This window comes from Azolla caroliniana, unplaced genomic scaffold, assembly GCF_043228905.1.
Source record: "Azolla caroliniana isolate FFs.n. ecotype wild unplaced genomic scaffold, voAzoCaro1.0.p SCAF_727, whole genome shotgun sequence".
In the NCBI taxonomy this organism is placed as follows: domain Eukaryota; kingdom Viridiplantae; phylum Streptophyta; class Polypodiopsida; order Salviniales; family Salviniaceae; genus Azolla; species Azolla caroliniana.
In genome coordinates, this window is record NW_028231162.1 from 1,017 (window position 1) to 15,329 (window position 14,313).

At 36.0% G+C, this 14,313-nt stretch overlaps 1 protein-coding gene across 1 annotated transcript; it reads right to left on the reverse strand.

The window, feature by feature from the left end:
* Positions 1-1,765: 1,765 nt before the first annotated feature.
* Positions 1,766-13,639, reverse strand: LOC147847726 (callose synthase 10-like). Its single transcript, XM_087338889.1, has 18 exons — positions 13,547-13,639; positions 13,356-13,459; positions 12,952-13,057; positions 11,834-11,944; positions 11,625-11,744; positions 11,442-11,540; positions 11,270-11,367; positions 11,080-11,191; positions 10,730-10,855; positions 9,051-9,127; positions 8,840-8,957; positions 8,145-8,255; positions 7,958-8,057; positions 4,992-5,115; positions 4,279-4,450; positions 4,130-4,182; positions 2,050-2,110; positions 1,766-1,883 (listed from the first exon to the last, which is right to left on the reverse strand). Exons 1-18 carry the CDS (start codon positions 13,559-13,561, stop codon positions 1,791-1,793), a joined length of 1,800 nt encoding a protein of 599 aa, XP_087195015.1. The 5' UTR covers positions 13,562-13,639; the 3' UTR covers positions 1,766-1,790.
* Positions 13,640-14,313: the final 674 nt, after the last annotated feature.

Below are 14,313 nucleotides of genomic sequence, written 5' to 3' on the forward strand. Positions count from 1 at the left end.
ATTTGAAACAATCACGTTTAAAGTGTACCCTTTTTGCCACAGTGATGGCATTCTACATCTTTACCACGTGATTTATTACGGCCATAACTATCAGATTTGCCTCTTTGTTGTGACCTACCCCTCATATGCAACGCACTAGAGGACTTATTGGATGCATTATTTTGCAGACTCATCTCTTCCATGAGTAGAGAACTCTCTACATCGGCATAAAGAAGCATCGCATTTGAATTGCTCATAACAGTCCTGAAAGTAGCCCAAATTTCTGGCAAGGTGCAAAGTAAAAACGTGGCCTTAAACTCATCATCAATGATGAATTTTAAGGCAACCAATTGGCTGAAAATGGAATTGAACTCACTCAGGTGAATTGACATGGGTGTGCCCTCTGTCATACACAAATCCATAAGTTTCTTAAGCCAATAAACTTTGGTAGTTGCCGTCTTTTGGGCATACAATTCCTCTAGTCTAATCCATATAGAATAGGTGGAGTCCAAACCTTCGATATTAAAAAGCAAAGCATCAAAAATCGACAACTCAATAGTCGAGCGCGCAAGCTCATTCAACTCTTGCCAATCATCTTCATCCATATCTGTAGGCTTTACCCCTTTGACCTTAATAGGCTTTGCATGCTTCTTCTGTAGCAGGATGTTGTAGCATTGCTTTTTTCCAAACCGCGAAGTTATGTGCACCCTCAAGCTTCTTGATGTGCATAAGGTGGCTACTATCACTACTGCTAGTCATGGTTTCTTAGCCAAAACGGAAGACCAAACCTGCTCTGCAGAAAACGTGACCTGCTCTGCAAAAACCCTAAATTCTGCTCTGCAAAAAACCCTAATCTCTGCTCTGTAGAAAACCTTAAACTCTGCTCTACAGAAAACTCGAAACTTTTCTCTGCATAAAACCCTAAACCCTGCTCTGATACCAATTTGAAGGCAGCACGAGGATTAGGGTTTAGGTCAAAAACAGAGAGGGAGAGAGTCTGAGTGAGAGAGAGAGAGATGCACTCTGTCTTGGGTACAAAGAGTGTACCTCTTTTTTGGTTTTTAGATATTATGTATATACAAGTCAAAAGTGTGCTACGAGTGCGTTCACACTTGTGCACTAATAAAAGGCACGATGGCCCTTTATTCCCAACATCTCCTCTCATATAGCTATTTTATCCATCCACTATGTGAGAACTAAACATCTCGTTTTCATAACTACAGCTTGAGGGTTATTAACCAACGTAGCCTGCCCAGATCTTGTTTTACTCTTGAAGTCGGTGCATACACAGTAGCAAGGTTGACCGTTGTTATCATAGTGCAACTACATAGCTCGCATGTATTAGAAGTCAGACACCATTTATTGATGCAGAAAGGAGGAAGACAAAGAGAAGAAGAATATTGGTAGCTCTCTCATGAATAAAAGCTCAATAGGTTCAACTTTGCAAGTTGGAGATGCAAGAAGAAAAATGGAGACCACAAGTCTTCTATGAGGTCAGTCTCTCCCCCTCAATTACAGTCATTTTGGCATCTCTATGGACACTAAAAAATATCTTATTTAATTATGTACAAAAGCATTCAATTGCTTAGGAACATTACCTATGATGAGAATTATGAGATTTGGTAGCTTGATTAGTTATAATTAATAACAATGAACACCTAAACTTCTCTTGGTATGGTGGTCTTATGTTCCTATTTTTCATAATTGTCAACTATTTGATTGAGACCCTAACCCTTGCCATAAACACTTCATCTCACACTACCTCCCAATTCCACAATTCTAATTATTTGATTATGATGGGCAATATAAAATTACAAACCTTTGGAGATTAAGTCATGCCATTTATAATTGATTTCTCCTGAATATGATGTTATCGAATTTGTGGCACCCACAAGTGGCTTTATCTGTGGCAACAAGTTGAATTTGTATTAATGAGATTTTAAGCCCATAGAAATATTTGACAGTGAAACTTCCAAACAATCACCAAACTGAAGACAGTATCCAAGATTAATGAGATGTCAAGTCTACAGAAATATTTAGCACTGGCAAGTGTCAAGATTAAACACCAACCTGAAGAAAATAGCTAAAGGTGAATTTGGAGACAAGCACCAACACCCAAAATAAGACATATCTGTTAAAAACAACAGGCATTAGTGATCACTTATAACATGTCTACTGATAAGAAAACCAGAAAAACTAATTTATGTTCTCTGTTTTATTCTTAGAAATATTATTTCGAGGGGAGAACAACCTCATATTTTATTATGAGGCTAGATTGTTATTATATGTGATATATTTAGAAACTGTTGCAGCAGCAAGAGAGAAGGTCAAAAAGGTTTGCGACCAGATTTGGAGTAATAGAAATTTGGATTACAACTCTACTGCAAGAAGAATCTGAACGTTTACTAGAAAACAATCTAGGAGCTCAGACATAATATCATAATGCACCACATATCAGTTAACAGTCAACAGCATTCTTGAGGAATAATTGCTGCCTTTCCTATATACATTGCCTTAGAAGCATGAGGACCTCTCATGCAATACCGATTGAAATCCTCAACCTATTCTACCCTCGATGACAATGCTACCAGTTTTCTAATGTAGGATTATTTAGATTACATTATAATGGCAAATACTTCTCTTGGCACAAGTTTGGTACATAAGTGGTTCATTGTAATTTTGTTCTGAAACCCATTCTCATAAGGGAAATAAAACAGAAATCAATAACTTGAACCATATTTTATTTCACTTTATTCCCCAAAAAGACTCTAGGGAACCAACAGGTCACCTTCAATTTTGAAACTTATTTGTCCAGGTGCATTCAAAGTATATTGCCAGCTTTCAGCAGTCTATCTTGTTCAATATGGAAATTTCAAACTTCTTGGTTCATGTTGAGTTTTTGAGATAACTCCAGTAAGATGTTTCTTCACTTTCAAGAAGTGAAAGGAAGGAAAAGGGATTGTGCAGGGAAACATAAAAAGTTCAAATGTTTAGTAGCCATTATTCAAGCCAGAACAACTAGATTTAGCTCATTCAAAACAAGACAGTTGTAGCACTTTAGAACTATGATACCAAAAAGGGGGCAAACTGACAACACACCTCAATGTTGGCCTTAAGTATGCTGTAGACTATCTATATATTTATGATGAGAAATAATTAAGGTATGGATGATTTAGTCTCGTATGTCATTTTGGCCCTTCATAGACGATGATCCATCTTGCTTTAAATCTTTCTTTGTGGAAAAATGGGTTGAGAACTTAATCCCTTGCAACTTAGATGAGAATAGGTCATAATTCATGCTCTACTGTTTTATCAGGTCTCTAAATTACTTGTAGATTCTAGTTCACATTGTTCCTGTTTATGAACCGAGCTTGGGCCATGTCCTTGGTTCTTATCCCACAAGAATAAAATATAGGTGAGTGTCAAAGAGGCATTCAAAGTATAACTAAGGAGCTAGAACTTTGTTGAAATATTCATTAATCAATGCAGATGAGGACAGATATATAAACAAAAATTCATGAGAGAGGTAGTACGCAGTTTCTAAAAACTATAATTGACCACCTAGCTCAGAATCAAGTAATGTGACCTAATGATCACATAGTCTAAAACAAACTATGTGAAAAAGGTATATTGAATATTCCAACTCAGAATCAACATCCAAGTTTCAAGTCACAATCGGCAAGGGTTTGGTTTGAACCGAACCGAACCACGAAACCACTGTTTAACGGTTTCAACGGTTCGGTTCGGTTTCGGTTTAGTTTCAACAATCAAAAACCGCAGTTTAAATGGTTTAATGGTTTTTATTTTTATTTTTATTAAAAAAAAAAATTAATTCTAAAAAAAATTTAAACAATCTTTTCATTTTTACACCTTATTCTCACATTTTAGGAACATCTTAAAAATTTTAAAAATTCTAAATAATGAAATATTATAAATTTTAAAAAATAATAAATTTGACCTATGTTGAAAACCGAAACCGAACCACGAAACCACAGTTTTTACGGTTTGAAAAATGTTTTAACAGTTCAGTTTAACAGTTTCGCGGTTTGGTTCAGGTTTCAAACAATTTAAACGGTTCGGTTTGGACCCTCTCAAACCGAACCAAACCATTGCCGATTGTTAGTTTCAAGTAGCATAGTAAAGGAACAACCTGATGTAATCACTTGGCCTTTCATACAACCCACGTCCAACAAAATAGCGTTCCTGGGAAACATAGGTAAATAGAATATCATCATACATTAAGAGATATCATCTTAATGCCTACAAAAGATACATTTGACCTTGATCAATGTGACATACCTGAAAAAGCCATTTTAACGCTTCCATAACTCTGAACCTATCACTTCCCTCAGACCATTCTCTCAACAAGGGAATGTGTAGAATCAGACTTACAAAAAGCTGGACAGCTGCATATACACCTAGCACTAGCAGGTATATATGGAAGAATGCATTTTCGCCCAGCATCATCTTCCTAAAAATTCAGCAGACATTTTCAAAAGGATGTCATAGAATTTTACAATTATTTGTCCCGGAATTTTTCGAAGTTAAAATCTTTCACTTTAAACTCTGTAGCCAGATTGCAAGGGATGTTTCCCTCTATGTACTTAACGGGTTCACTTTATAATGCTATCTTAAAGATAAGAAATCCTTCAAAAGATCATTTCAGCATAAGACCACCAAAACAATGTTATGCAGATTATCACTGAATGAGGTTAACTTTAGCAATTGGATTAAATGTTGCCACGGCATATATTGCTATTAGAAAACAACTTTTATAACGATTGACATATCTACTGAAATTTTATGCAAGATTAATGAAAAAATACTTCCATTATACCAATAAATTCTATTAATTATGTTACAACTCAGACATAGTGGTACTATAAGACTTGAATAGGAAACATAAAAGAATTATACTAATTTCAATAGGACATACATTATCATTTATCGTAAGTTGTAAGAGTTAAAAGATGAATTTACACAATAAGATTATCTCGGGTATAATAACTTACAAATATAAGTAAAATGAACCGCCTGTGCATCCTCCGAAAAAAATCAGTTGTACAAATATTCGATTCATTGCATTTTTCCGTGAACTTCTATAGGCTCCTACCATCAGTATTACATCAAGCACAGCTGAACATTCACAGAAATGACAGTTATGTTACTATCCGAAAATATACTAGCACTAGCCTATTTTTCATAATGTTAGTGAAGGGATAAACAAAGTCAGAAGGACGCAGATATTTGAGAATTTAAGAAATTGAGAGTTTCAATAAGATAAGTCAGTGAATCTATATGTAATAACTTGTGAGGACTTCCCAAGTCTCAAGTGAAAAGGTAATGTTTTAATACTATGCTTCATCATTTAATATCTAACTTTTATTCACAGTTTTTAAACTGGAAAAAAAGGAATAACTGAGATCTCTTAATTGTTATTTTAAAGATATCTATCACTGAGCAAGGTAATGGAATATGAGGACCAACGGTGCCTAGGACTTTTCTTGCTACAGCTGAAGAGACATCGGGAAAAGTTGTTGAAGAATACAGCCACACAAGCTCATCCACAAGGAACAATCACAACTTTCTTTAGCCCCATCACTCCTACTGATTCTACAAGTCAATCAAGGGATACACAAATGGGCTCCCGACCAGGACATAACAAAGGGGTTACAATTGATTGGGCAATAGCAATTTGCTGTGCACGGGGGCCCCAACCTCAACACCCTTGTCATCGACAGATAAAAGCCATTATCTCCCGCCATCGCAGGTGCTTCCCTCACTTCGGAGACCTTTCCATTCTGGATCGACCTATGCTAGAGATCTTTCGAAGTCAAAAGTTACAATACATCTAACTTGAGACTCTCACATGTGCCGAAAACCAGTTTCCCTCATCTCTTTTTATCTCATTTACTTCTATATTTATGGAATAATATTTATTTTATTTTGATTTGTTGTTCTCAAAGACGAGACAACACTTAAGATGTAATCTCTTGTTTGGTCTTATAGGCCATTTTGGCCTCTTAAAAGACGTTAATATATCTTTCTTTCTTTCTTCTTTCTGCTCCTCTCTATATAAGCCATTTTGGCCTCTTCAAAGATGTTAATATTTCTTTCTTTCTTTCTTTCTTTCTATAACTTAAGTTCCGGCTATGATTGGAGGGTCTCTAACGACCATGCCACTTTGTTGAAACCAATCCTCCACTTATGCATACCAACAACGCCAACACATACAAACATGAGAAATTTATCTTCCCAATGTTTCCCACCTTCGGCACGCCACATCACGACATCATTGCATAAATTCTCATTGTCATCAATTATTTCATACTCCTGACATGTTTGGAAACTGCAAAGGAATAAAGGGAGATAGACTTCAAACTTGCCAGACAAAGTCCAAATATCTGGGTGCAGGTTTGAAGAATACATAACTGTTAGTATTGTTCATGTGGATGTTTCAGTAACACAGTTTATATTAATTGTACAAAAACCACAAGAAATGCAAGTTGGCACCCAATCCTTATGGTTATAAAGTAGTATATACAAGTACCACATCTGTAGTATCTCATTTAATGCTGAGAGGAGCCGTGTGAAATGAATCAACACAGGGGAGTGTACCCCACAGTGTGTTTAGAACAACAATAAAATAAAAGTCGATAATGCCCCCGATAAGCAAGCAAAGTCATTTTCTTTCCTTTGCTGCACTCGGTGAAATTATGGAATCGTCCCACTAATGACCCACACCCTATGCTAGGGCAAGGGTTGCCAATGTGGAATGAACCTCACAACTGAGAATGTGTGAGTGGCACATCTTCTAGATAAATCATAACCTCATAATGCCTATGCTGGTCATCTCTCTCCTCAGAAGGCATCATATCAATGTGCCTTGAGTGTCCTATAGCAGTGGGCATAGAGGCCATCTATGACAAAGGCACCCTCATAATGTACACTGGTTTCTAGCCATGTCACTGAATGCTATGGCATCCTCAATCATCTCATGCATCAACATGAGTACACTGTAATGCCAAGCATAAAAGACAATGCCATCCCATAATCTACTCATGGTTCATAGCCATGTCACTAGATGCTATAGAATCCTTAATCATCTCATTCACAGCAAAATATAAGTGAAGATTCATACTAGATACCAATGTGGAATGAACCTCACAACTGAGAATGTCTTCTAGGGCCCTCATAACCTCATAATGTTTAGGCTGGTCATCTCTCTCCTTATATCACTTAGAATGAAGATGGATTCATCATCAGGCCACCTTATATAGACATCAATCTGTCCAATGTGATGTGCAGTGTGATAGGGCCGGGCCCACTACAAGACACTTTTACACACATCTGACGATGGATTCATCATGAGGCCACCTTATATGGACATGCATATGTCCTATGCGTTGCGCAATGTGATAGAGCAGCTGTGAACTTCATCACATCCGTTAGAGATTGAGGTAGGCAGATATACACATACCTATAGATGAAAGAATTTGCCAATTGTGTCATCAAGGAGTGGAATCTGAAGAACACTATGTTTGTCACTGTAGAGTCTTTTATGAAATCAGAGGGAGATACCATTGCCTCTTTAAACAAGGCTTAGGCCCGCTACACAAGGTTATGGAATATGAGGATCAACGGTGCCTAGGAATTTTCTCATTAGAACTCAAGAGACATAGGGAAAAGTTGTTGAAGGAAATTCGTACAGCCACACAAGCTCACCCACAAAGAACAATCACAACTTTCTTTAGCCCTATCACTCCTAATGCTACAAGTCAATCAAGGGATGCACAAATGGGCTCCCGACCAGCACATAACAAAGGGGTTACCATAGATCAGACAATAGCAATTTCTTGTGTACTTAGGCCCCGGCCCCATGTACCACGACCTCAGCACCCTTTTCATCTGTGATAGTAGATTGGTAGATTCGTACAATAACATATTTAGCTTACGCAAGATAAATAATAGTTCTTACATTCAATTAACTTCATGATAAAGTAGGTCACACCAAGGCTCAACAAAACCTTCAGCATCTCCATGTTAAAATTCTCTGAGAATGCAATGATCGTCAAACCCTGCAGATGATTGTAACTCTTTAACTATATATTTTCCAACAATAACCATAACCGAAACGTTTTCATAGCATGAATTACAACACTTACTTGTAACATTAACACTAACAAAATCCACACACGAAGGAAACTGTGATACAAATGAAAAAATGTCCTGTGCTCAACAAAAGATGTTTTCCCCAATCCAGGCTTTCTAGCTACCTGAAAAATATAACTGTAGTTATGATTAGGCATTCCAAACCACTATGGCTCCAACATGAATAAATAAGATAAAGATGCATCTACATATAGCATGGAATGTCCAAACAAATTTGCAAACTACACTACTAATATATCAGGGCTTTTTCAAAGTTCACCGCCACTCACAAAAATCCTTCACCCAGGTGCAACAGTAGAAAGCACATTTTCTCTTCCATATGAAAATCAGATATGGAGAGTGTGTTCAAGTGATGTATGATGTGCCTACAAAATGTTTTAGCATTTAGCAATAGGAGTGATGACATTCATGTTTTCCTTGGGCAATCTTTACATTCTTTATATGTCAAAAAGAAATGGAGAAGCGTGTACATGTCCTCTTCTTTATTTGTTTTCTACTCTGAAGAAAGATGCGATGACCTAATGGTCTTTTTTTTGTGAAAGTGAGTCTTTAACATAATCTGATTACATCTTAATATCATTAGAAGTCAAGAGTCAAGGTGAAATAAGTATGCTCGTACCTGTAGTAAAACTTAAAATTGAAAATTATTAATTGGGCAAAAACTGGTTATGGATAAAGATGTAATCACCCCGCGAAGTTTGCTCAGGCCGTTTTTAGGTGCCACTTCTTTTACTGGTTTAGAAAGAAATGGACTCTCTGTCATTGATGAAAAAGGCCACTTAAGCTCATTGAAACATGATGGTGACCTGCAAAAACACATCATTTCCTGCATGTTCATGACTTGAACTTGACAAATTCTAAATGGTAACATGGTTGCGTAAGCCATCCTTTGAACAAACCAGAAAAATTCATTGAAATCATCATAATTTCTCCATTTCGAATGACCAGCTTTTCCTCCTCCATTTCTTGACGTTTCCTGAAATAATAATTCACCTTGATATAGAAAAGTTTCCCAAGATGTGTAACATTCAATTATTTAAATAAATTTATCTATGTCTATTGACTCTTGGTGTAGGCTGCAGTATGCAGCACAGAAAATTCACTAACTACTATTAAGTAACTGCCAACCAAAGAAACCTCACCTTCATGCTGATAAACAAAAGATTCCCAAACACAAAAATCATTACGCAATGAAGACTCAAAACTATCAAATTTAGATTCTTCATGACATAATTAGGAAGATTTGTATTTCAAAATCATTATATGTATATTTTCTGACAAGGACTCCTAGGCATGTAGGTATTATGAGTTCCTCTATGTCATTGTCATTGCAGAGAATAGTGTAAGGCACCCTTTCATGGCATGTATAAGAAGCATTGAGTCCTACGTGATGAAATAGTTTGAATAAAAAGGAAATATAGTTACATTATGTAATTTATTAGCAATGGCTTACAAGCCTTTATGCACTAGAACATCTTTATTTCAGTTCTAATGGCACTATGATAACTCTGATGCTGCATTAAGAATCATAAAAGGACCAAATGTATAAAAGTACGTCTCTGAAAGACCATAGTCACATATGCTACCTAACAAACATTATCAAAACTTATTTTAAGAGAACAAAATGAAACCACCATATGGATACCAAAACTAAGCGCATCATATCCCCAGGAGGCTAGCTCAATAAATGCGAGATTAACACTTCATCGTTCACATTCTAGACAGTAAATATTTCTTTCATATTGTATTATCATTTCCCAAAACAAAGAAAGAAGATAAATTCATTGGTCTCAAAAAGACCACAATGATCTATGAAACACTGCTAGTGATTACAGCTGTTTATGTTGACTCATTAACAAGTAACAAAAGTAAAGGTAGGTTAAAAAGGGAGCCAACAAACCAAGTTTCTATCATATCTACCTTCCCATGCCAAAACTATTGTCGACAAAGACAAAAATGGAAAACTAAAGTAAAATGGTCCTCTAAAAACATTTAAAATCCAGTCAACAAAAAAATTTGGGAACTAATATAATTCTGGTGAAAACATAAAGTAATCTTAAGATAGAGAAATAATCTCCAAAACAATTAAGAAATACAAAATATTTGGGAACTAATATAATTCTGGTGAAAACATAAAGTACTCTTAAGATAGAGAAATAATCTCCAAAACAATTAAGAAATACAAAATATTTGGGAACTAATATAATTCTGGTGAAAACATAAAGTACTCTTAAGATAGAGAAATAATCTCCAAAACAATTAAGAAATACAAAATAAAGCAACTGAATTGGATTACCAATGGCTAACTACGAAGATTTTGGCTTGAAATAACATTAAAGGTTAAAAGAATGCAGGGAGCATATACACCATGTATGCTAATCATAGATATAAAACTCTAGATCTTCAGTTGATTTTCCAACTTGGGCTTGGGAATGCCTCAGATTTTGCAAGGTCACAATAATGTTCGAGATACACTCACTGAAAATTCAATTTCCAAAAAGAAACCATTGGCACACACCAGAAGGATAGGATACAACTGTATACTTCCTTCTCAGAAACATGAATCCATACTATATACCTCTTTTAAGGCATTGTAAATCGGTGTTATGACTGTTTCCAGGAAGGACTGTTTCTCTTTCACCCGATATTGTTTATTCTGCTCAATTTTATCATGGGCCAACATTCCATTTAGTTCATTTGCCATCTGCATGCATGAACCAATGCCAGAAAGAACGAAATAAGCAAGTCAAAAGCTATATAATCTAACCTCCAATTACCATAGCACATATGACACATAATGGAGTTGAGAAACTACACATGTGCTTATATAGACCTAATGTCATCAGCATTCAAAAATTAAATTCAACCAGACTGCCTCTAGATTCATTTAAAAAAACTGCTAAAGATAAAATTTTGCCAAAAACTCACATGATGATAAATGAAGCAAATACCCTCTGGGAGAAATCGAACATTTGCTGCTTCACCCCATATGCACAAATATAGAGCTACTAGAGCCACCCTCTCTTTTTTGGTTGCTACCCTGGAATGAAATTGATGAGAGATCTCATAAAAAATCCGCGGAGCTTGAGTCCTAAAAAGTACCGAATATCAGCAATACCGTCCATAAACAGAAGACTTTCTGATGTAGCGACACCATTTCTCATAATTATCAAGGATCTTACTGCAGAGCTTCTTGATCACATCTTCATCTAACTCCTTATTATCATCAAAGAAGTACTTTAACCAAAGGCCACACGCCAACACTTGTGTTATCAATATGTTCTCAATACCTGATCTAAACCTCTGGGAACATTTGAATCATTCCGTTGAGATTGTGCATTTGCTAATAAAAGAACAAAATGCTCTCGCTGATTTCTGACATTGTCATTCTGCAAAGAGTTACCAGAAACTGGATTTAACACAGAGCACACAAATTATCGATTGCATCACAAAAGTTTGCAACTCTTACATACTTGGAATCCAAAAGCATAGTGAAGTGCATCAAATATATCAGGCTTCCGATGTTGAGGCACATCAAAATTATCACCGAATCGCAAACCGTCACATTGAATTGCTAACCGTGCAGCTTTTATCTGGCAAATTATTTCATAAAAGAAACCCAATGAAATTTATCTAAATTTAGCTTGTTGTAGACGTCAAAATTCATTGTAGACTCTTATACCTCTGGTAAATTAAGAATTTGATCGGAAACACCAGGTGCTTCTAGAGGCAAGATATTATATGGCTGGAATGCCTCAGAAGTCTTCGCATCTAATTCCATTTCCTTCTTAAACTGAGAGAAATTGATGAGAATAAGCCACTCATAATTATGGGAATTGATTTATATGGTAACAACAACAACTAGCTCTATACCAAAGAAACTAGATCACAGGCAAAAGATTGATACTATCAACTGGAAAGGAATATTTGTCATTCTCAAAAAAGTACATCGCTCACATTTTTCTAGCCTGCCAAACCCTACATGAACAGGCCAAAATTATGAAATTTGGTTGCACACACACATGTGCATGTAAATCAGTGCCATTTTACACTGGAAAATCAAAATCAGCTAAGTTTCTTCAGTTGCAAGTAGCATGAACCAGTGCAATAAACAGCATATACTATTGAGTGCAACTCAATCACTAAAACTGAGGTGTGCAGCATTAACCAATTCATATGGTGAATCAAGACAACATTTAACCAACTTGAAAATTAAATCTAATTTGGTCCATACTACTGTTATCAAGCAGCTACCACTATAAGGTTGCCAGACTAATGCTTCTCTTTGAATTCAGCTAAATCTAATAATGAAAAACAAAAGACTGCCCCAGAAACAAAGAATTTCACCAGACATGAAAGAAAGAAAGATATTTCAACGTCTTTTAAGAGAGAGCACCTTACACTAAAAAGAGAAACTCTTATTTTAAGCATTACCAATCTGACTGGGCAAATTAGATATCACTAAATACATGCTACATAGAGGGCATTCCTTCCATTGAGTTGGCCAACAGGGTTTCACTATATTAAAACAGGCTATGTGGAATTGAAATTAGAGAGAAGTGGGTGACCCTAATGCACTGCCAGCTGTCTCAGTATCATAGTTGTCTAGAGAGTAAGAGCCTTTGTGCATGACTTCAAGTCACTAGATTAAAAAAAGACTTATGAAATAAATTTATTAATCTGGGTAGATGTAGAGAACAAAATACTTCATTATAAACTCTGCCTAAAGTTCTCTTCTGCCTGAAGAAACAGCCATATATCACAGACATGATCAGAATATGGAACAGGTTGAAAACAAACCTCTGGAGTGAGCTGTGTGGGGTATGTTGATGCAAGAGCATTTATAACATCCCTTAAAACCCGTAAAGTAGTAAAAAATTTTCGTCTTTGTGATCTATTCTCCAATCTGCAAAAATGCAAAAAATGATAATCTACCTGTCATCCAGAAAATTATAAAAATACTCATTGTCAGAATATGTTTGCCAGATATCAAGATATCTGTCTCTTCCTTGACACAAAGATACAACCAAACCATGGTCTGAACACCCTCTGTGTTCAGACCACCAATAACAAGCTCTTTATACACCAGTCCTGTCTCCCCATCATCCCAGGATAGATTCAACATTGACCTGTAATTTGACTTCCTTCCAGAACCCAATTCATAAATTGAGAGCATGATGTATGGTATAAGATAAGTAGCATACCCAGATTCAGCTAGCTGGTCCTTCTGAATTCTGTAAAAGTTTTGTAAAGTTATGATATCTTGCTCGCGATAAAAATCGGTACCATCTTTCTTGGCTAGCTTTTGCTGCAGGAAGGAAAACATATGGCATTTTTGTTGTAATATTAAACTGTGAAATACATAAATAAAGCTCGCTTACAACAAAAAGAATACCTTTATCACCGACATCAATCCTGTCTTAAACTGCAGAACACCCCTCCCCTGACTTTTGGGATCCAAGCTCTGAGAGAGAGAATAAGCATGCTCACAAACTGCAAGGAAAATCAGAAAATTCATTCATCATCCTTCTTAGCAGGAAATAAAGGAACTGTTAAAGAATTTGGCCCAACAACATTGGATATTAAAGCCAATGAGTTTGTGTTTTTCCAGAAACAGCACATATTCAGCTTGTACTAGTCATTCTCAATTGACTAGATCAGGAAACTCTCATAGAATATGTGCTTGGTTTATTAACATATCTTCCCGGATGAGGTTGTGAATTGGTGTCAAATTCACCCAATGTTATCACAGTTTTACAGACAGAAGATAAGGAGGAATATAAACAGGCATTTTACCTCCAGTTTATATCAGTACTGAGTCACATATTGTTTGTCTATAATCACAAGAATTTCTGAATTGATCTGTTTGATTTCCAATTTACTAACAATGGTTCCATTGGGCATCTATATTCCCTCATATCAGATAACATGACATAATCTAAATATCTCCCCTGCTAGTTCACACAAGGCATACATGATCAAGATACATATTTTCTTTTGCTTATCAGAGAACAGAAAGTACATTGTACACACACCACATGTGTACATCTTAAGTGTGCATCTTTACAAGAGATGATAATGCATCATTCATCACCAATTTTGATTTTACAAAGGAGCAAATTTCCTTTAACTCAGTAAACTCCATAACAGGTAAAAACTATA